The 23,477-nt window shown below is 49.4% G+C and overlaps 1 protein-coding gene across 1 annotated transcript in view; it reads right to left on the bottom strand.

Moving 5' to 3' along the window:
- Window positions 1-23,477, bottom strand: part of CASR (calcium sensing receptor) — a 132,727-nt gene that overhangs the window by 29,023 nt on the left and 80,227 nt on the right. The window contains exon 4 of the mRNA XM_075854703.1: window positions 22,481-23,308. Coding sequence (XP_075710818.1) covers window positions 22,481-23,308 — 828 coding nt within the window. The remainder of the gene's footprint in view (window positions 1-22,480; window positions 23,309-23,477) is intronic.

Raw genomic sequence — 23,477 nt, 5'->3', positions numbered from 1 at the left:
ATAATACAGGATATAACTCAGGATCAGTACAGGATAAGTAATGTAATGTATGTACACAGTGACTCCACCAGCAGAATAGTGAGTGCAGCTCTGGAGTATAATACAGGATGTAACTCAGGATCAGTACAGGATAAGTAATGTAATGTATGTACACAGTGACTCCACCAGCAGAATAGTGAGTGCAGCTCTGGAGTATAATACAGGATGTAACTCAGGATCAGTACAGGATAAGTAATGTAATGTATGTACACAGTGACTCCACCAGCAGAATAGTGAGTGCAGACCTGGAGTATAATACAGGATGTAACTGAGGATCAGTACAGGATAAGTAATGTAATGTATGTACACAGTGACTCCACCAGCAGAATAGTGAGTGCAGCTCTGGAGTATAATACAGGACGTAACTCAGGATCAGTACAGGATAAGTAATGTAATGTATGTACACAGTGACTCCACCAGCAGAATAGTGAGTGCAGCTCTGGAGTATAATACAGGATGTAACTCAGGATCAGTACAGGATAAGTAATGTAATGTATGTACACAGTGACTCCACCAGCAGAATAGTGAGTGCAGCTCTGGAGTATAATACAGGATATAACTCAGGATCAGTACAGGATAAGTAATGTAATGTATGTACACAGTGACTCCACCAGCAGAATAGTGAGTGCAGCTCTGGAGTATAATACAGGATGCAAATCAGGATCAGTACAGGATAAGTAATGTAATGTATGTACACAGTGACTCCACCAGCAGAATAGTGAGTGCAGCTCTGGAGTATAATACAGGATGTAACTCAGGATCAGTACAGGATAAGTAATGTAATGTATGTACACAGTGACTCCACCAGCAGAATAGTCAGTGCAGCTCTGGAGTGGGTGGAGTAGGAGGTGTGGAGAGAGCTGCTGAGACTTCCGTGCAGGCCTTGGATCCAGGGACTTTCCTTATCCTATCTGCCCAGGCCTCATACCATCTGCCTGGGCTTGGAAAGTACCCTGAGGGGGGTTCCATCCTAGGATGGAGCCTCAGACCTCTACCTCCCGGAGCATGCCAGCGGGGGGTAGAGGGTCATCCCAGCTGGCTGGGAATATGAAAACGGTTGCGGGGGTGAGGAGATCATCTCGGGGCAAGGCTATCCTGGCTCCCCCCGTGGCTGGAACCCTGGATAAGGGTATGGAGACGCGGTCCGGCATGGTGATAGAGGTGTTGTCGTCTGGAGAAGGACCAGCACTGTCCGGACATTTGGATGACGGTCGTGTGGAGGAATGGGGACAGCTGAGGACCGGAGAGACGGTGGAGAACTTCAGCTCCCGTCTGGCTATGCGGTTGGAGGAGTATCGGGACCTCAGGAAGTCGCTGCAACGGCTCCGTGCGGACTTGGCGGTCGCCAGAGGAAGGGCTGCAAAAGCCACAGGAGGTAAGAGGTCCCGATACCGTTTAAATGTGAAATCCTTGTTGGAGGAAATAAAAGAAGTGGAAGAGAGACGTGAGGAGATTTTAGCAGGCGGAGGGGTGTTTGGAGAAAAGTTAAAAAACAAAGAGAGGTTTGCCGAGATGGCAGCACCTATAAAAATAGAAAGCATGGAGGAAGACAGCAGAGCCCCAGACACAGCAAAGGAAAATGTGGTGGAGACAATGGAGCATGAGAATGCAAAGTCCAGAGAAGGCACAGATTCTGAGGCACCCAGGAGCAGTGAGGAGGAGGAGGGTGGACTCACAGCTGGGAATAATCAGGAGTGTTTTGAAACTGACAGTGAGCGGCCTCCAGGTATATTGACACAGATCCGTAATGTGGAGTCGCCGGTATCCTTCCAGGGATTTTGTTTTGGTGCGGAGTTACCCACAGAGGAGGAAAAGGAAAAGAAAAAAAATTTAAGAAGAAAAAAAAGGAAAAGGAAAAAAAATCTGCTAAAGGTTCATTTAAACTTGTGTATACAGCAAGATCCTTCCTGTGCTCTGAGCCAGATGAAAGTCAGGATCAGGGCACAGGTCCCGCAAGACCCCCAGCTCAAGCCTCTGCAGTGGGGCTGGAGCGGGAATGCGGGGAGTGTTACGGGTCCGGCATTAGAACACGTGGTGGTCAAAATGGCGCCGGACGCCAACCCCTGCAAAGGGGGCGGTACTGGTGGCCTGGTGACGTCAGGGGGTGTGTCCCCGTGTCCAGTGAATGGCGACCCCGGGAAACTGGTCTTTGATGCGAGTCAGGGGTCGGGAGAACGGGTAAACCAGAAACCGGATGTGGTGTCTGAAAGCCGGAAGTCTGTCGGTGTCGCAGTAAAGCCGTCAGACGTTCCGGACAAGGGCGGTCACAGAGGGGGCTCCGGCTCTGTTGGCCACTCCTCTGTGGGAGGGGGGAGTGGTCCGGCACCGGAGGCGGCTCCAGTGACGTCAGTGGCTCCTTCGTCCGCATCGCTGAAAAGTGGTGTAGGCGAGAAGGGGGCTGCTGGCGTCGGGGGCGACAGTGGCCCCTTTCCCAAAAATGTTCCGCGCATAGAACAGATGGAGGTTAATGAGGCGGAGGGCACAGCGGGGACACCGCTTATAACATCTGGTGGTGTCCCTGCAAAGGTGCCTGATGATGCGGAGACTGAAGCAGTGTCTAATCAAACAAAATGTACAGCAAAAATACATAACATAGAACCAGGCCTGGCCAGAAGGATGACTGCAGGGGGACCTGGTGGGTTAAATAAAAAAGTTGCGGCTGTGGATGTGGGAACTGCTGGGGGTATGCAGGTGTCTGTAAATAAAGTTGCTGGAGTGTCTGCTGGTAATGGGGTGTTGAGTGCTGTGTCTGTGGGTGGTGAGGTGGTGGGTGGTGGGGATGGGGTATCAACCAGGGGCAATGGGCCTGGCGCTCCTCTTGCTGTGACATCCGGCAGGTCTTATGCTGGTGTGGCAGCGGGGGGACAGCGGGCCCACCCATCTTCATCCTCAAGGTCCGGGGACGGTAACTTGCAACAACGTCTCTTGGACGCTTTAAGAGAGGGAAAGCAAACCCTAACCATAGGGGGAGTGCAGAAGGATCTGTCTTTCTGGATAGACAGATATGGTCTAAATGCCTTCCGAGAGCAACGAGGAGATCAGTGGTCGCTCCCAACAGCCGGGCAGGCTGTAGCCAGGAGGAATGTGGTCCGTCTCCGGTGGCGTGGCAATGATGCGTGCCCTCCCAGAAAGAGGGTGGTGGAGCTGCTGCTGGGGATGGGCTTCAAGGCGAGTGACATCTTTGCCTTGATACATCCTCATGGCTCGGTCGAGTTTGACATCAGCTTTGTTCACCTAGGGGGCCTCCCCAGGGGCATCAGCTTCAGGGGGGGCATCCAGATCCGAATCAGAGGTCGTCCCAGTTTCCTGGAGCGCCCTCCAAATCCTCTCCTTCCTTCGCTTCTCCGCCCTTCTCTGGCGAGAAGGGGGACCCTTCTTTGCATTCTTCCCTTGCCCCTGTGCCCCATCGTCCCTGCCCGCACCCTCACCCACGGAGGCCTCCCTCCTTTCATCCTCCGCAGGTTTGGAACAAGCATTGACAACAGAGCGAGGACACCGACTGAACGGGTGACCTAAGTCACCACACAGGTTGCAGCGAATACGGTCACACGATGCGGCTAGATGACCAATCCCCCCACAATGAGCACACTTCTGCACCTTGCAGCCTGCACTCAAATGTGAGGGGTCGCCTGGGGGAACTACGAGCTGGTGAAGGACGAGCCTGGCTGGCGAGACTTTGCTGCACAAGCAATTTCTCGCCAAAGTGGTCCCAAGAGAGTGACCGTTCTTACCCGTAACGAGTCACTCTCTTGTATTGATATCATGACCTGGTTGGGAAGGTACGGAGAGGTAGTAGAGATGCCACGGAAGAACATGGATGAGTTTGGCATCTGGTCAGGGGCCTGGACGTTCATGGTTAAACTAAAGCGTCTGGGACAGACGGTGTCCCACATACCATCGTCTGCTTTCCTGGGAAGAGATCGGATCCTTGTCTTCTACCAGGGGCAGCCGAAGTTGTGTCACCGGTGTGGCGACCCCTCACATTTGAGTGCAGGCTGCAAGGTGCAGAAGTGTGCTCATTGTGGGGGGATTGGTCATCTAGCCGCATCGTGTGACCGTATTCGCTGCAACCTGTGTGGTGACTTAGGTCACCCGTTCAGTCGGTGTCCTCGCTCTGTTGTCAATGCTTGTTCCAAACCTGCGGAGGATGAAAGGAGGGAGGCCTCCGTGGGTGAGGGTGCGGGCAGGGACGATGGGGCACAGGGGCAAGGGAAGAATGCAAAGAAGGGTCCCCCTTCTCGCCAGAGAAGGGCGGAGAAGCGAAGGAAGGAGAGGATTTGGAGGGCGCTCCAGGAAACTGGGACGACCTCTGATTCGGATCTGGATGCCCCCCTGAAGCTGATGCCCCTGGGGAGGCCGAATTGAACGGGGAGATGAGGAGGATCCAAAGGGAGCAGAGGGCTGAGGACTCTCAGTCCTCCCACTATGAAAGTGTGGAAGTGTGGGAGAGGACTCAGCCTACAGCAAAAGGGACACCGGGCAAAACCCAAGGGCCAAATACATCTGGCCCCGCCCTGGCCCAGGAAGGTAAATCCTGTACCCCCCTGGTGCGCTCTACTGATCGATACCATGCTCTCGTGGACATTCCAGCCTCTCATACTAAGAGGGAGGGCATGGTAGGGCACCCTAGAGTCGTTGAGCCTCCCCTGCTGCAGGGGCCGTTGCCCCCAGAGGGGGAGGTTGACCCGGAACTTGGGGATGAAGATGGGAATAGGGTGGTGAGTATGGACTCCTCAGTTTGCAAGAAGCGAGGCAAAGAAGGGGGGTCCTCATCAGATAGAGGGGGGGGGGTGGGAAGAAGAAAGCCGTCTAACTCAAACATCCATGATGGCGGCACCCACTCTGTTGACGCTGGCATCAATTAACGTTGCCAGCATTAAGTCAGATAGGGCGAGATTTGCAGCCTTTGATTTTCTTGGCCGAGTTGAAGCCGACATTTTGTTTTTGCAGGAGACCAGGCTGTCACTTTTGGCAGACGTCGTTAAATCTAGGAGGGAGTGGCGACGCGGGCCCTCCTACTGGTCTCTTGCGGCTGAGCCCTATAGCGGAGTGGCGGTCCTTTTCACCGCACCGGTAACATGCCGACGGATGATTGAGTTAGAAATGGGGAGGTGCTTGATCTTAGATGTCCTCATGAGGGGACAGGAATTAAGACTAATCAATATATACGGACCCCAGAGCAAATGGGACCGTAAAAGTCTCTTCATGAGGATTAAGCCTTTCCTTTTTTCAGGTCGACAAGTTATCTTTGGAGGGGACTTCAATACTGTCGTGAGGCCCCGAGATAGAGGAGGTTCCGGAGATAAAAAATTGACCTATGATAGTGTAGCATTAAAAAATATAGTTAGCGATGCTCGCCTGGTGGATATCCACATCAGGCATACCCCAGGCCACTCGGGTTTCACCTATCGTAGAGGTAGTTGTAGGTCTAGGATAGACAGGTTTTTTTTGAAGGAGGAAGCCATCTCTTCACCAGTGTCCGTTGTTGAGGTGTAGTTCTCCGATCACTGTATGATTATTTTCTCTTTGAACATTGCAGAGTCCCTCCAGATGGGAAGAGGTATATGGAGGCTGAATTCTACTCTCTTGGAAGAAGCGGAGATAAGACAGGCCTTTGAGGATTTTCTTCAGAGCCAGGTACCTTTGTTGGATCTCAGTGGTACTAAGTCTGAGTGGTGGGAGTTGTTTAAAGTCCGGGTGGCAGGATTTTTCCGCAGGCTCTCAAGCCTCAGGTCCATGAGTAGGTACCGCCTATATCAGGAACTGAGGAGGAAACTCGAACATCTGGTCTCAACCGGGGGTAGTGGGGAGGAGATCTCCGTGGTGAAAGCTTTGCTCAGGAGGTGTCAGTATGATAGGCACACATCTTTAGTTCTTGAGAGGGATTTCGGGAGGTACCGCTCGCCCGACCCCTACAGGAACTGTAAGATGTCAGTGAGTCGTAAGGTTGTGACAGGACTGATTGATAGTACAGGATCTCTGAAGAGATCCAAATCAGGGATCTTGGAGGTCGTCAGATCCTTCTACTCGCACCTCTTGGGGAAGCAAGATCCAAACCGAGACGAGATGTCGGCTTTCCTGGCTGAAACCATCCCTGAGCCAGGGATAGACCCCTCTCTCGGTGTTTTGATAGACTCGATCAAGGAAGAGGAAGTTGGATTGGCGATTGATGGGCTTGCCCTCAAAAAGTCGCCAGGGCCGGATGGCTTAACATCCGAGTTTTATAAGACTTTTAAAGGAACCCTAGTTCCCCTCTTGACTGAGGTGTTTAATGAGTGCCTTTCCTCGGGTACTTTGCCAATGTCAATGAGGAGGTCGGCCTTGATCGTTTTATCGAAGGGTAAAGACTCGACCCGTATTGAGAATTGGCGTCCCATAGCGCTGCTCAATACGGACAGAAAGGTTCTCGCAAAGGTGCTGTTTAATCGGCTGGTGAAGTTTGCATCCCGGCTCCTTTCGCCGGTCCAGCATTGCTCTGTTCCAGGCCGCAGCACATTTAGTGCTGTCCTCAGTGTCAGAGAGGCAGTGGAGCAGGGAAATTCTGGTCGGTGGGAGGGGTACATCCTGTCCTTGGACCAGGCCAAGGCTTTTGACCGGGTGGACCACGAGTACCTCTGGTCGGTCCTTCTGAGGTACGGCCTACCGGGGGGGTTTGTCAATTGGCTACAGACCTTATACACTGGGGCTGAGACTTTTGCGCTGGTGAACGGTTGGGTTGGAACCCCCTTTGAGGTTGGGTCTGGTGTCCGCCAGGGTTGTCCCTTGAGCCCTTTGCTATATGCATTCGCAATTGATCCTTTTCTTAAAAGGATCGATCGTGGGCCATTGGCTGGAGTCGGGGCCGGCCTGGAGGGGCCAGAAGCCACTCAGAGGGTGGTTGCGTACGCAGATGACGTCTCCATTTTTGTCTCCTCGAGAGGGGAGGCAGAGTGGGTGATGTCGGAAGTGGAGCGTTACTCATTGGCATCTGGGTCCAAGATCAACCGGGATAAGTGCAAGAGTCTCTGGCTGGGAGGAGGAGATCCTGGTTTTGATCTCCCGGACACCCTTCCAGAGCCTCAGGGGTCTGCTAAGATCTTAGGAGTCGAATTTGGCCCGGGTGATTACCCCAAGAAGAACTGGGAGGGTAGGCTGAATCTAGTTGCCCAGAAGGTCGACCAATGGAAGGGTTGGTCCTTAACCCTGAGGGAAAGGGTTCACTTGGCCAAGGCCTACCTGGTGCCCATGTTGCTTTACCTGGGCAGTGTGTGCATCTTGCCAGAACCTCTCTGGACTCGGGTCTATAGCCTGTTCTTCCAGCTGTTATGGGGGAGCAGGCTCAACCTAATCAAGAGGGAGGTTACTTACCTACCAAGGACACTAGGCGGGTTAGGTATGGTTAACCCGGTGGTGTTCCTAGTGAACACCTTTGTTAAGATCAACCTGGCAAACCTCTGGCAAGAGAGGGCTCCTTGGTGGATATCCTCCTGCAGGGGGTGGTTTCGGCCTTTCTTCCAGGAATGGGAGAGAGGAGGGCAAGTGAAAGACCTGCGTACACCTCACGGACATCTCCCGGCTTATGCCACCCTGGCGCTGAAGATTGTTCGCCGGTGGGGTCTGGAGGTGTGGGAGATCAGGACCATGTCGAGAAAATTTCTTGACAGGAGGGTCCTGATGACCCACTTCCAGAAGCCCCTGGCGCTCAAAGACTGCCCAAGTAGTGACCTCGGGGTGGGATTAAAACGTTTAAATTCAGCGAGGATTCCCCAGAAGTTTTGGGATCTGGCTTGGCGTTGCTTCCATGGGAGACTGTATGTGAGGGGCAATCTAAAGTGCAGAAGCTCTGATGATCGGGATTGCCCCCGGGAGGAGTGCGGCGGAGTGCTGGAAAGCATGGAGCATTTCCTGCTTCATTGCCCTTTCAATACAGAGGTATACAAAAGGGTGGGAGCCTCCATTGGTTGGCCAGGCCTAACCAGCCTCTCCTATGCTGGGTGGGCCTATGGAGTGTTCGGAGACCTCGGTGGTAGGCACCATTGCACCTTGTTTCTAGTCAGTATAGTGGTCAGGCACTTTATGTGGAATGCACGATGTCTAGTTTCTACCCAGAAGAAAATCCTCCTAGTGGATGAGGTTGTTGGCAATATCATGGGTGACCTGGTGAAGGTGCATTCTTTGGAGGTTGGCAGATTGGGAGCATCCAAAGCCTCTCGTCTTTGGAGGGGCTTTTCCTTTTGGGTGCCTTAATGTGTCTGCCAACATGAGGGAGGGGTGGTCGTCACCGGTGCTCAACTGGAGGTGGGGGTCTGCGTTCTGCTGAGGCACCAAAAAAAATATAGCGATAGGGCTCGGAATAAGGGAAAGGTGAGGGTCAGCATAGGGTCAGCTTTCAATAGGGTCAAGAAAGGGCTAGTAATAGGGTAAGGAGATAGGGCAAGCGATAGGGAGGGTGCAGCGGTGGACGTGGTACCTTGGCCTCTGCGGGGGTGCTGGGGGGGGCTTTCCCTTCTCTCTATCTGGTGATGGGCTAGGTAAGCACTGGAAGATTTTTGTTTTGTTTAGGATTGAAATGGCAGGAAAAAGGTTTACAAGCGACCGAACTTGGTGCTTTCGGGTACGGTGTATTTTGTATATGGTTTGGTATTTGGACAAGTTGGTGACGTGTATTGTATTATATTGTAGAAATGTTGTTAGAATAGGGATAGACTTAAGGGGGTTAATAGATAGGTTGGGAGGGGGTCGGGGGGGGGGGTTTGCCTGACCCAGCCCCGGACTATGCGGACATGGGAGGACATGGGGCGGGGGGCTGGGCTGGGGTGTTGGGTGTGGTGGTTGGGGCCAGCATCTTGACTATGCGGACGTGAGAGGACATGAGGCGAGATGCTGGCTGGGGTGGTGGAGTTTAGGTAAGAAGGGTAAGGTTAGGGAAAGTCAGGATGTGTATAGTGTGTTTAAAAAAAAAAAAAAAAATAATATTATAAAAAAAAAAAATTAGAAAAAAAAAAAAATTGGGATTAGTATTATTATATTTTGGATTTTTGGGGTTATTATTATTATTATTATCATCATTATTATGTTGTTTCTTTAGGCCCTTGGTTGACGCGGGTCGGGGGATTTTCTGTTAGTACTTTGGATTACGTTTATATGATGTTTGTATATATTCTAGTTATTGTTTAGTTTCGGATGAAGTGTAGATGTAAGTATATAAGAGTGGGGTGTATGTGGCCGGGTCTGGTATAGTTTTCTCTTCTCATATACAGAGATGTATATAAGAAAATTTGTTTATAAGAATTGGGTTGTGACTTTTTGGTTATATGGAATTAGTTATGTATTTGTTTTTCAGTTTATGTTTTGTAAATTTATATAAAATAAAGAGATACAGGATGTAACTCAGGATCAGTACAGGACAAGTAATGTAATGTATGTACACAGTGACTCCACCAGCAGAATAGTGAGTGCAGCTCTGGAGTATAATACAGGATGTAACTCAGGATCAGTACAGGATAAGTAATGTAATGTATGTACACAGTGACTCCACCAGCAGAATAGTGAGTGCAGCTCTGTAGTATAATACAGGATGTAACTCAGGATCAGTACAGGATAAGTAATGTAATGTATGTACACAGTGACTCCACCAGCAGAATAGTGAGTGCAGCTCTGGAGTATAATACAGGATGTAACTCAGGATCAGTACAGGATAAGTAATATAATGTATGTACATAGTGACTCCGCCAGCAGAATAGTGAGTGCAGCTCTGGAGTATAATACAGGATGTAACTCAGGATCAGTACAGGATAAGTAATGTATGTACACAGTGACGCCACCAGCAGAATAGTGAGTGCAGCTCTGGAGTATAATACAGGATATAACTCAGGATCAGTACAGGATAAGTAATGTAATATATGTACACAGTGACTGCACCAGCAGAATAGTGAGTGCAGCTCTGGAGTATAATACAGGATGTAACTCAGGATCAGTACAGGATAAGTAATGTAATGTATGTACACAGTGACTCCACCAGCAGAATAGTGAGTGCAGCTCTGGAGTATAATACAGGATGTAACTCAGGATCAGTACAGGATAAGTAATGTAATGTATGTACACAGTGAATCAACTAACTGTTTAGATATCTATTTCTATATAGAAATTGTGAAAAAGCTCTAATTGGTGGACATACTCTTTCAGTCACACTGTGCAGCCCTGGACTTGTGTACTTTGTGTTCCTGGTTTGCTAATTAATACGCTCCGTCCTGTAAACCTGTATCCGGGTAAATAATCAGGAAAGAGCCTGAAGGATTAATAACATCAAGTGTCTTGAACACAGGAAGAAATGTATCTGCTTCATGCTTAAGTGATAAACAAGTTAATTAGATTTTTCACTGTAGAGGATCTGGTGGAAACACTGAAGATTTCAAAACGTTCTTGCAGAAGTCTAGGAAGACAGGGGTTGGTATTAACTAAAAACATCAAGTGCGTTCTTATAATACAGATCTTTTTAGTAGTTCCCAAATGTGAGGAGACCTCTTTGTGGTAAGATCTCTTCGTCTACCTGGAACCCTCATTGACAGCTTCATTGGTAACAATGGAACATCACCCAACAGGTTACATATAAGTTACATAAACAGTTGAGTCTCTGTGTACATACATGACATTACTTATCCTGAGTTACAGCAGGTATTATACTCCGGAGCTGCACTCACTATTCTGCTGGTGGAGTCACTGTGTATATACATTACATTACTTATCCTGTACTGATCCTGAGTTACATCCTGTATTATACTCCAGAGCTGTACTCACTATTCTGCTGGTGGAGTCACTGTGTATATACATTACATTACTTATCCTGTACTGATCCTGAGTTATATCCTTTATTATACTCCAGAGCTGCACTCACTATTCTGCTGGTGGGGTCACTGTATATATACATTACATTACTTATCCTGTACTGATCCTGAGTTATATCCTTTATTATACTCCAGAGCTGCACTCACTATTCTGCTGGTGGAGTCACTGTGTACATACATTACATTCCTTATCCTGCATTGATCCTGAGTTACATATTGTATTATACTCCAGAGCTGCACTCACTATTCTGCTAGTGAAGTCACTGTGTACATACATTACATTACTTATCATGTACTAATCCTGAGTTACATCCTGTATTATACTCCAGGGCTGTGCTCACTATTCTGCTGGAGGAGTCACTGTGTACATACATTACATTACATTACTTATCCTGTACTGATCCTGAGTTATATCCTGTATCTCTTTATTTTATATAAATTTACAAAACATAAACTGAAAAACAAATACATAACTAATTCCATATAACCAAAAAGTCACAACCCAATTCTTATAAACAAATTTTCTTATATACATCTCTGTATATGAGAAGAGAAAACGATACCAGACCCGGCCACATACACCCCACTCTTATATACTTACATCTACACTTCATCCGAAACTAAACAATAACTAGAATATATACAAACATCATATAAACGTAATCCAAAGTACTAACAGAAAATCCCCCGACCCGCGTCAACCAAGGGCCTAAAGAAACAACATAATAATGATGATAATAATAATAAAACAACAACATAATAATAATAAAATAATAATAATAATAACCCCAAAAATCAAAAATATAATAATACTAATCCCAATTTTTTTTTTTTTTTTTTTTTTTTTTTATCCTTTTTTTTTTTTTTTTTATATATATATATTTTTTAATCACACTATACACATCCTGACTTTCCCTAACCTTACCCTTCTTACCTAAACTCCACCACCCCAGCCAGCATCTCGCCTCATGTCCTCTCACGTCCGCATAGTCCAGATGCTGGCCCCCACCACCACACCCAACACCCCAGCCCAGCCCCCCGCCCCATGTCCTCCCATGTCCGCATAGTCCGGGGCTGGGTCAGGCAAACCCCCCCGACCCCCTCCCAACCTATCTATTAACCCCCTTAAGTCTATCCCTATTCTAACAACATTTCTACATTATAATACAATACACGTCACCAACCTGTCCAAATACCAAACCATATACAAAATACACCGTACCCGAAAGCACCAAGTTCGGTCGCTTGTAAACCTTTTTCCTGCCATTTCAATCCTAAACAAAACAAAAATCTTCCAGTGCTTACCTAGCCCATCACCAGATAGAGAGAAGGGAAAGCCCCCCCCAGCTCCCCCCCAGAGGCCAAGGTACCACGTCCACCGCTGCACCCTCCCTATCGCTTGCCCTATCTCCTTACCCTATTACTAACCCTTTCTTGACCCTATTGAAAGCTGACCCTATGCTGACCCTCACCTTTCCCTTATTCCGAGTCCTATCGCTATATTTTTTTATTGGTGCCTCAGCGGAACGCAGACCCCCACCTCCAGTTGAGCACCGGTGACGACTCCCCCTCCCTCATGAAGGCAGACACATTAAGGCACCCAAAAGGAAAAGCCCCTCCAAAGACGAGAGGCTTTGGATGCTCCCAATCTGCCAACCTCCAAAGAATGCACCTTCACCAGGTCACCCATGATATTGCTAACAACCTCATCCACTAGGAGGATTTTCTTCTGGGTAGAAACTAGACATCGTGCATTCCACATAAAGTGCCTGACCACTATACTGACTAGAAACAAGGTGCAATGGTCCCTACCACCGAGGTCTCCGAACACTCCATAGGCCCACCCAGCATAGGAGAGGCTGGTTAGGCCTGGCCAACCAATGGAGGCTCCCACCCTTTTGTATACCTCTGTATTGAAAGGGCAATGAAGCAGGAAATGCTCCATGCTTTCCAGCACTCCGCCACACTCCTCCCGGGGGCAATCCCGATCATCAGAGCTTCTGCACTTTAGATTGTCCCTCACATACAGTCTCCCATGGAAGCAACGCCAAGCCAGATCCCAAAACTTCTGGGGAATCCTCGCTGAATTTAAAAGTTTTAATCCCACCCCGAGGTCACTACTTGGGCAGTCTTTGAGCGCCAGGGGCTTCTGGAAGTGGGTCATCAGGACCCTCCTGTCAAGAAATTTTCTCGACATGGTCCTGATCTCCCACACCTCCAGACCCCACCGGCGAACAATCTTCAGCGCCAGGGTGGCATAAGCCGGGAGATGTCCGTGAGGTGTACGCAGGTCTTTCACTTGCCCTCCTCTCTCCCATTCCTGGAAGAAAGGCCGAAACCACCCCCTGCAGGAGGATATCCACCAAGGAGCCCTCTCTTGCCAGAGGTTTGCCAGGTTGATCTTAACAAAGGTGTTCACTAGGAACACCACCGGGTTAACCATACCTAACCCGCCTAGTGTCCTTGGTAGGTAAGTAACCTCCCTCTTGATTAGGTTGAGCCTGTTCCCCCATAACAGCTGGAAGAACAGGCTATAGACCCGAGTCCAGAGAGGTTCTGGCAAGATGCACACACTGCCCAGGTAAAGCAACATGGGCACCAGGTAGGCCTTGGCCAAGTGAACCCTTTCCCTCAGGGTTAAGGACCAACCCTTCCATTGGTCGACCTTCTGGGCAACTAGATTCAGCCTATCCTCCCAGTTCTTCTTGGGGTAATCACCCGGGCCAAATTCGACTCCTAAGATCTTAGCAGACCCCTGAGGCTCTGGAAGGGTGTCCGGGAGATCAAAACCAGGATCTCCTCCTCCCAGCCAGAGACTTTTGCACTTATCCCGGTTGATCTTGGACCCAGATGCCAATGAGTAACGCTCCACTTCCGACATCACCCACTCTGCCTCCCCTCTCGAGGAGACAAAAATGGAGACGTCGTCTGCGTACGCAACCACCCTCTGAGTGGCCTCCGGCCCCTCCAGGCCGGCCCCGACTCCCGCCAATGGCCCACGATCGATCCTTTTAAGAAAAGGATCAATTGCGAACGCATATAGCAAAGGGCTCAAGGGACAACCCTGGCGGACACCAGACCCAACCTCAAAGGGGGTTCCAACCCAACCGTTCACCAGCGCAAAAGTCTCAGCCCCAGTGTATAAGGTCTGTAGCCAATTGACAAACCCCCCCGGTAGGCCGTACCTCAGAAGGACCGACCAGAGGTACTCGTGGTCCACCCGGTCAAAAGCCTTGGCCTGGTCCAAGGACAGGATGTACCCCTCCCACCGACCAGAATTTCCCTGCTCCACTGCCTCTCTGACACTGAGGACAGCACTAAATGTGCTGCGGCCTGGAACAGAGCAATGCTGGACCGGCGAAAGGAGCCGGGATGCAAACTTCACCAGCCGATTAAACAGCACCTTTGCGAGAACCTTTCTGTCCGTATTGAGCAGCGCTATGGGACGCCAATTCTCAATACGGGTCGAGTCTTTACCCTTCGATAAAACGATCAAGGCCGACCTCCTCATTGACATTGGCAAAGTACCTGAGGAAAGGCACTCATTAAACACCTCAGTCAAGAGGGGAACTAGGGTTCCTTTAAAAGTCTTATAAAACTCGGATGTTAAGCCATCCGGCCCTGGCGATTTTTTGAGGGCAAGCCCATCAATCGCCAATCCCACTTCCTCTTCCTTGATCGAATCTATCAAAACACCGAGAGAGGGGTCTACCCCTGGCTCAGGGATGGTTTCAGCCAGGAAAGCCGACATCTCGTCTCGGTTTGGATCTTGCTTCCCCAAGAGGTGCGAGTAGAAGGATCTGACGACCTCCAAGATCCCTGATTTGGATCTCTTCAGAGATCCTGTACTATCAATCAGTCCTGTCACAACCTTACGACTCACTGACATCTTACAGTTCCTGTAGGGGTCGGGCGAGCGGTACCTCCCGAAATCCCTCTCAAGAACTAAAGATGTGTGCCTATCATACTGACACCTCCTGAGCAAAGCTTTCACCACGGAGATCTCCTCCCCACTACCCCCGGTTGAGACCAGATGTTCGAGTTTCCTCCTCAGTTCCTGATATAGGCGGTACCTACTCATGGACCTGAGGCTCGAGAGCCTGCGGAAAAATCCTGCCACCCGGACTTTAAACAACTCCCACCACTCAGACTTAGTACCACTGAGATCCAACAGAGGTACCTGGCTCTGAAGAAAATCCTCAAAGGCCTGTCTTATCTCCGCTTCTTCCAAGAGAGTAGAATTCAGCCTCCATATACCTCTTCCCATCTGGAGGGACTCTGCAATGTTCAAAGAGAAAATAATCATACAGTGATCGGAGAACTCCACCTCAACAACGGACACTGGTGAAGAGATGGCTTCCTCCTTCAAAAAAAACCTGTCTATCCTAGACCTACAACTACCTCTACGATAGGTGAAACCCGAGTGGCCTGGGGTATGCCTGATGTGGATATCCACCAGGCGAGCATCGCTAACTATATTTTTTAATGCTACACTATCGTAGGTCAATTTTTTATCTCCGGAACCTCCTCTATCTCGGGGTCTCATGACAGTATTGAAGTCCCCTCCAAAGATAACTTGTCGACCTGAAAAAAGGAAAGGCTTAATCCTCATGAAGAGACTTTTACGGTCCCATTTGCTCTGGGGTCCGTATATATTGATTAGTCTTAATTCCTGTCCCCTCATGAGGACATCTAAGATCAAGCACCTCCCCATTTCTAACTCAATCATCCGTCGGCATGTTACCGGTGCGGTGAAAAGGACCGCCACTCCGCTATAGGGCTCAGCCGCAAGAGACCAGTAGGAGGGCCCGCGTCGCCACTCCCTCCTAGATTTAACGACGTCTGCCAAAAGTGACAGCCTGGTCTCCTGCAAAAACAAAATGTCGGCTTCAACTCGGCCAAGAAAATCAAAGGCTGCAAATCTCGCCCTATCTGACTTAATGCTGGCAACGTTAATTGATGCCAGCGTCAACGGAGTGGGTGCCGCCATCATGGATGTTTGAGTTAGACGGCTTTCTTCTTCCCACCCCCCCCTCTATCTGATGAGGACCCCCCTTCTTTGCCTCGCTTCTTGCAAACTGAGGAGTCCATATTCACCACCCTATTCCCATCTTCATCCCCAAGTACCGGGTCAACCTCCCCCTCTGGGGGCAACGGCCCCTGCAGCAGGGGAGGCTCAACGACTCTAGGGTGCCCTACCATGCCCTCCATCTTAGTATGAGAGGCTGGAATGTCCACGAGAGCATGGTATCGATCAGTAGAGCGCACCAGGGGGGTACAGGATTTACCTTCCTGGGCCAGGGCGGGGCCAGATGTATTTGGCCCTTGGGTTTTGCCCGGTGTCCCTTTTGCTGTAGGCTGAGTCCTCTCTTCCTCTCCCACACTTTCATAGTGGGAGGACTGAGAGTCCTCAGCCCTCTGCTCCCTTTGGATCCTCCTCATCTCCCCATTCAATTCGGCCTCCCCAGGGGCATCAGATTCAGGGGGGGCATCCAGATCCGAATCAGAGGTTGTCCCAGTTTCCTGGAGCGCCCTCCAAATCCTCTCCTTCCTTCGCTTCTCCGCCCTTCTCTGGCGAGAAGGGGGACCCTTCTTTGCATTCTTCCCTTGCCCCTGTGCCCCATCGTCCCTGCCCGCACCCTCACCCACGGAGGCCTCCCTCCTTTCATCCTCCGCAGGTTTGGAACAAGCATTGACAACAGAGCGAGGACACCGACTGAACGGGTGACCTAAGTCACCACACAGGTTGCACCGAATACGGTCACACGATGCGGCTAGATGACCAATCCCCCCACAATGAGCACACTTCTGCACCTTGCAGCCTGCACTCAAATGTGAGGGGTCGCCACACCGGTGACACAACTTCGGCTGCCCCTGGTAGAAGACAAGGATCCGATCTCTTCCCAGGAAAGCAGACGATGGTATGTGGGACACCGTCTGTCCCAGACGCTTTAATTTAACCATGAACGTCCAGGCCCCTGACCAGATGCCAAACTCATCCATGTTCTTCCGTGGCATCTCTACTACCTCTCCGTACCTTCCCAACCAGGTCATGATATCAATACAAGAGAGTGACTCATTACGGGTAAGAACGGTCACTCTCTTGGGACCACTTTGGCGAGAAATTGCTTGTGCAGCAAAGTCTCGCCAGCCAGGCTCGTCCTTCATCAGCTCGTAGTTCCCCCAGAAGACCTCAAGGCCCCCTAGGTGAACAAAGCTGATGTCAAACTCGACCGAGCCATGAGGATGTATCAAGGCAAAGATGTCACTCGCCTTGAAGCCCATCCCCAGCAGCAGCTCCACCACCCTCTTTCTGGGAGGGCACGCATCATTGCCACGCCACCGGAGACGGACCACATTCCTCCTGGCTACAGCCTGCCCGGCTGTTGGGAGCGACCACTGATCTCCTCGTTGCTCTCGGAAGGCATTTAGACCATATCTGTCTATCCAGAAAGACAGGTCCTTCTGCACTCCCCCTATGGTTAGGGTTTGCTTTCCCTCTCTTAAAGCGTCCAAGAGACGTTGTTGCAAGTTACCGTCCCCGGACCTTGAGGATGAAGATGGGTGGGCCCGCTGTCCCCCCGCTGCCACACCAGCATAAGACCTGCCGGATGTCACAGCAAGAGGAGCGCCAGGCCCATTGCCCCTGGTTGATACCCCATCCCCACCACCCACCACCTCACCACCTACAGACACAGCACTCAACACCCCATTACCAGCAGACACTCCAGCAACTTTATTTACAGACACCTGCATACCCCCAGCAGTTCCCACATCCACAGCCGCAACTTTTTTATTTAACCCACCAGGTCCCCCTGCAGTCATCCTTCTGGCCAGGCCTGGTCCTATGTTATGTATTTTTCCTGTACATTTTGTGTGGGTAGACACTGCTTCAGTCTCCGCATCATCAGGCACCTTTGCAGGGACGCCACCAGATGTTATAAGCGGTGTCCCCGCTGTGCCCTCCGCCTCATTAACCTCCATCTTTTCTATGTGCGGAACATTTTTGGGAAAGGGGCCACCGCCGCCCCCGACGCCAGCAGCCCCCTTCTCGCCTACACCACTTTTCAGTGATGCGGACGAAGGAGCCACTGATGTCACTGGAGCCGCCTCCGGCGCCGGACCACTCCCCCCTCCCACAGAGGAGTGGCCAACAGAGCCGGAGCCCCCTCTGTGACCGCCCTTGTCCGGAACGTCTGACGGCTTGACACCGACAGACTTCCGGCTTTCAGACACCACATCCGGTTTCTGGTTTACCCGTTCTCCAGACCGCTGACTCGCATCAGAGACCAGTTTCCCGGGCTCGCCATTAACCGGACACGGGGACACACCCCCTGGCGTCACCAGGCCACCAGTACCGCCCCCTTTGCAGGGGTTGGCGTCCGGCGCCATTTTGACCACCACGTGTTCTAATGCCGGACCCGTAACACTCTCCCCGCATTCCCGCTCCAGCCCCACTGCAGAGGCTTGAGCTGGGGGTCTTGCGGGACCTGCGCCCTGATCCTGACTTGCATCTGGCTCAGAGCACAGGAAGGATCTTGCTGTATACACCATTTTAAATGAACCTTCAGCAGATTTTTTTTCCTTTGTCTTTTTTTTCTTCTTAAATTTTTTTTTCTTTTGCTTTTCCTCCTCTGCGGGTAACTCCGCACCGAAACAAAATCCCTGGAAGGATACCGGCGACTCCACGTTACGGATCTGTGTAAGTAATCCTGGAGGCCGCTCACTGTCAGTATCAAAACTCTCCTGATTTCTCCCAGCTGTGAGTCCACCCTCCTCCTCCTCACTGCTCCTGGGTGCATCAGAATCTGAGCCTTCTCTGGACTTTGCATTCTCATGCTCCATTGCCTCCACCACATTTTCCTTTGCTGTGTCTTCCTCCACACTTTCTATTTTTATAGGTGCTGCCATCTCGGCAAACCTCTCTTCATTTTTTAATTTTTCACCAAACACCCCTCCGCCTGCCAAAATCTCATCACGTCTCTCTTCCACTTCTTTTATTTCCTCCAACAAGGATTTCACATTTAAAAGGTATCGGGACCTCTTACCTCCTGTGGCTTTTGCAGCTCTTCCTCTGGCGACCGCCAAGTCCGCACGGAGCCGTTGCAGCGACTTCCTGAGGTCCCGATACTCCTCCAACCGCATAGCCAGACGGGAGCTGAAGTTCTCCACCGTCTCTCCGGTCCTCAGCTGTCCCCATTCCTCCACACGACCGTCATCCAAATGTCCGGACGGCGCTGGTCCTTCTCCAGATGACAACACCTCGATCACCCTGCCGGACCGCGTCTCCATACCCTTATCCAGGGTTCCAGCGTCAGGGGGAGCCAGGACAGCCTTGCCCCGAGATGATCTCCTCACCCCCGCGACTGTTTGCATATTCCCAGCCAGCTGGGATGACCCTCTACCCCCCGCTGGCATGCTCCGGGAGGTAGAGGTCTGAGGCTCCATCCTAGGATGGAACCCCCCTCAGGGTACTTTCCAAGCCCAGGCAGATGGTATGAGGCCTGGGCAGATAGGATAAGGAAAGTCCCTGGATCCAAGGCCTGCACGGAAGTCTCAGCAGCTCTCTCCACACGTCCTACTCCACCCACTCCAGAGCTGCACTGACTATTCTGCTGGTGGAGTCACTGTGTACATACATTACATGACTTATCCTGTACTGATCCTGGGTTACAGCAGGTATTATACTCCACAGCTGGACTCACTATTCTGCTGGTGGAGTCACTGTGTACATACATTACATTACTTATCCTGTACTGATCCTGAGTTACATCCTGTATTATACTCCAGAGCTGCGCTCACTATTCTGCTGGTGTAGTCACTGTGTACATACATAGCATTACTTATCCTGTACTGATCCTGAGTTACATCCTGTATTATACACCAGAGCTGCACTCACTCTTCTGCTGGTGGAGTCACTGTGTACATACATAGCATTACTTATCCTGTACTGATCCTGAGTTACATCCTGTATTATACTCCAGAGCTGCACTCACTATTCTACTGGTGGACTCACTGTGTACATACATTACATTACTTATCCTGTACTGATCCTGAGTTATATCCTGTATTATACTCCAGAGCTGCACTCACTATTCTGCTGGTGGAGTCACTGTGTACATACATTACATAACTTATCCTGTACTGATCCTGGGTTACAGCAGGTATTATACTCCACAGCTGGACTCACTATTCTGCTGGTGGAGTCACTGTGTACATACATTACATTACTTATCCTGTACTGATCCTGAGTTACATCCTGTATTATACTCCAGAGCTGCGCTCACTATTCTGCTGGTGGAGTCACTGTGTACATACATAGCATTACTTATCCTGTACTGATCCTGAGTTACATCCTGTATTATACACCAGAGCTGCACTCACTCTTCTGCTGGTGGAGTCACTGTGTACATACATAGCATTACTTATCCTGTACTGATCCTGAGTTACATCCTGTATTATACTCCAGAGCTGCACTCACTATTGTTACAGTGTGTGTGTGTGTGTGTGTATGTATACAGTATGTGTCTCGGTTTGTATGTGTATATGTTAGTGTATGTGTGTAGTGGGTATACAGTATGTGTCTCTGTGTTTGTATATGCTACAGTGTGTGTGTGTGTGTGTGTGTGTGTGTGTGTGTGTGTGTGTGTGTGTGTGTATGTCTGCATGTGTTTATGCCTCTTTGTAAAAGTGTGTGTTCAATATTAAAGTAGAACAGATAAAATGCAGATATCTGTGCTGCCTCCTATATATCCTGTTGCCCCATATATTTCCTGCTGCCTCCTATATACCATGCTGCCCCTTATATACTCTGCTGCCTCCTATATACCCTGCTGCCCCTTACATAACCTGCTGCCTCCTATATAACCTGTTGTCCCTTATATATCCTGCTGCCCCTATATATCCTGCTGCCCCTTATATACTCTGCTGCCTCCTATATACCCTGCTGACCCCTATATACCCTGCTGACCCTTATATATCCTGCTGCATCCTATATACCATACTGCCTCTACATACCCTGCTGCCCCTATATATCCTGCTGCCCTTATATACCCTGCTGCCCCTTATATACCCTGCTGCCCCTATATCCTGATGCCTCTTATATACTCTGCTGCCCTTATATATATATGCCTCTGTGTGTCGGTGTGTTTATATGTGTCTGTGGGTATAGTTATCATCTACGGCATTATCTGTACTCAGAGAGTTATCACTGTGTTATCAGCGGTGTTACATAGGACTGCAGGTATCCTTTACTGCATTATCTGTATTCAGAGAGTTATCACTGTGTTATCTGTGGTGTTACATAGGACTGCAGGTAACACTACTACATTATCTGTACTCAGAGAGTTATCACTGTGTTATCTGTGGTGTTACATAGGACTGCAGGTAACATCTACTACATTTTCTGTACTCAGATAGTTATTACTGTGTTACCTGTGGTGTTAAATAGGACTGCAGGCAACATCTACGACATTATCTGTACTCAGAGAGTTATCACTGTGTTATCTGTGGTGTTACATAGGACTGCAGGTAACACTACTACATTATCTGTAATCAGAGAGTTATCACTGTGTTATCTCTGGTGTTACATAGGACTGCAGGTAACATCCACTACATTATCTGTACTCAGAGAGTTATCACTGTGTTATCTGTGGTGTTACATAGGACTGCAGGTAACACTACTACATTATCTGTACTCAGAGAGTTATCACTGTGTTATCTGTGGTGTTACATAGGACTGCAGGTAACACTACTACATTATCTGTAATCAGAGAGTTATCACTGTGTTATCTGTGGTGTTACATAGGACTGCAGGTAACATCTCAGACATTATCTGTACTCAGAGAGTTATCACTGTGTTATCTGTGGTGTTACATAGGACTGCAGGTAACACTACTACATTATCTGTAATCAGAGAGTTATCACTGTGTTATCTGTGGTGTTACATAGGACTGCAGGTAACATCTACTACATTATCTGTAATCGGAGAGTTATCACTGTGTTATCTCTGGTGTTACATAGGACTGCAGGTGTGGGTGTATATGGGTCTGTTTGTGAATGTGTCTTTGTGCTTGTATATTTGTGCCTTTTATGTATTTGTATATGTCCCTGTCTGTGTATTTATCTACCGGTGTGTGTGTGTGTGTGTGTGTGTGTGTGTGTGTGTGTGTGTGTGTGTATATATATGTGTCTGTACGTCTATATATGTAACTGTATGCATATATTCCAGATGTGTGTATGTATATTTGCCTGTATGTCTAAATATCTGTCTTTATGTATGTACAGTATATATGTGCCAGCGTGTCTATATATGTGCTTAATTTTGGGTTTGTGTAGGGGGCGGCAATAGACAGTCCCGCACAGTGCGCCATCCAACCTAGGGCCGGCCCTGGTTCTATTCACTAGTGATCGCGTAGGCACAACTGCTGTGCCCCTGCCATCACAAGGCTGTAAATGTAAAGTGCTAGGTGCCAACTACAAGCTCACCGTGGCGTACATTTGAAAATGGCAGACAGCGCCAATGGGTTAACATCTGCCCGGTTAGTTTGAGGATTACCATGATGCACATATTTAGTTGGGAATATATACTATATTACATCAGTAAAGAAAACACCTACCTGCCAAGCTTCCACCTTCTTTATATCTGCACATGACCCGTTAGCGAAGAGCCCTTTTCCCGGTGTACATGTATATATGTCTTGTAGTGCATGAGCAATGGAGTACACCGCCAAATAAACATTGTAAGATATCCGCAAATGAGTAAAATCCAGGTACGGGGTCTCCACGCTGGTAATATTCTCCTGTCCTGTACAAGCCGTAATGTTACTCTTGTCCACGTTCTTTTTAGATCCCTCCGCCATGTAACAGTTAAAAGTTTCCTCCCAGAATTCTTTGAGAAAACCATTGCTGTTGAACATTCTGGGGTGAACTTTATGGAGGAATTCACGAAAGCCGGGAATCTGTCCTGCTCGCAACGCAAAGCCGATTGTACCTCCAATGACGTGGAAATATTCCGGAATGGCAATTAGGGAAGAGCTGGCCCAGGCCTCACTGGCGAGCCAGATACGTCCCGTGACATTGCGCCTGACAATCTCCTTAATGAGGGGTTCGAGGTCAGGGCCGCTGGAGAACACCACGATGACTTTAGCAGTTGAGTTCTGGATGATGTTGACCAGTTTTTCAATCTCCTCGATCGGCGAGTACTGTGAGATGAGCTCACTGAAGTCTATGCAGATATCTCGCTCTTCTGCTTCTTCACGAAACTTCTCAATCCCGGGGCGTCCATAGTCATCGTCTGCAGCAATGGTTCCCACCCAATTCCACTGGTAATACTCAATGATGTCAGCCATGGCCGTGGCTTGGTGCTCATCATTGGGCATTGTCCTCAAGAAAGATTTGTACTGGTTTTTGTTGCTTAGAAGTCGACTGGAGGAGGCGTAACTAACCTGTAACCGAAGAAAATACATAACGAAGTGAGCGGGTATGTACACTGTATATAATCCAAATACACAGGGGGTCCAGGAATGAACCCAGCAAACTGACAGGACCTGTTCACATTGGAAGGATGCTGACTGATCAGTTAAAGGTTTTATCACCCCAGGTCACCATTTTGCA

Source organism: Rhinoderma darwinii, chromosome 2, assembly GCF_050947455.1.
Source record: "Rhinoderma darwinii isolate aRhiDar2 chromosome 2, aRhiDar2.hap1, whole genome shotgun sequence".
Classification (NCBI taxonomy): Eukaryota; Metazoa; Chordata; class Amphibia; order Anura; family Rhinodermatidae; genus Rhinoderma; species Rhinoderma darwinii.
This window is presented reverse-complemented; position numbering and strand designations above follow the sequence as displayed.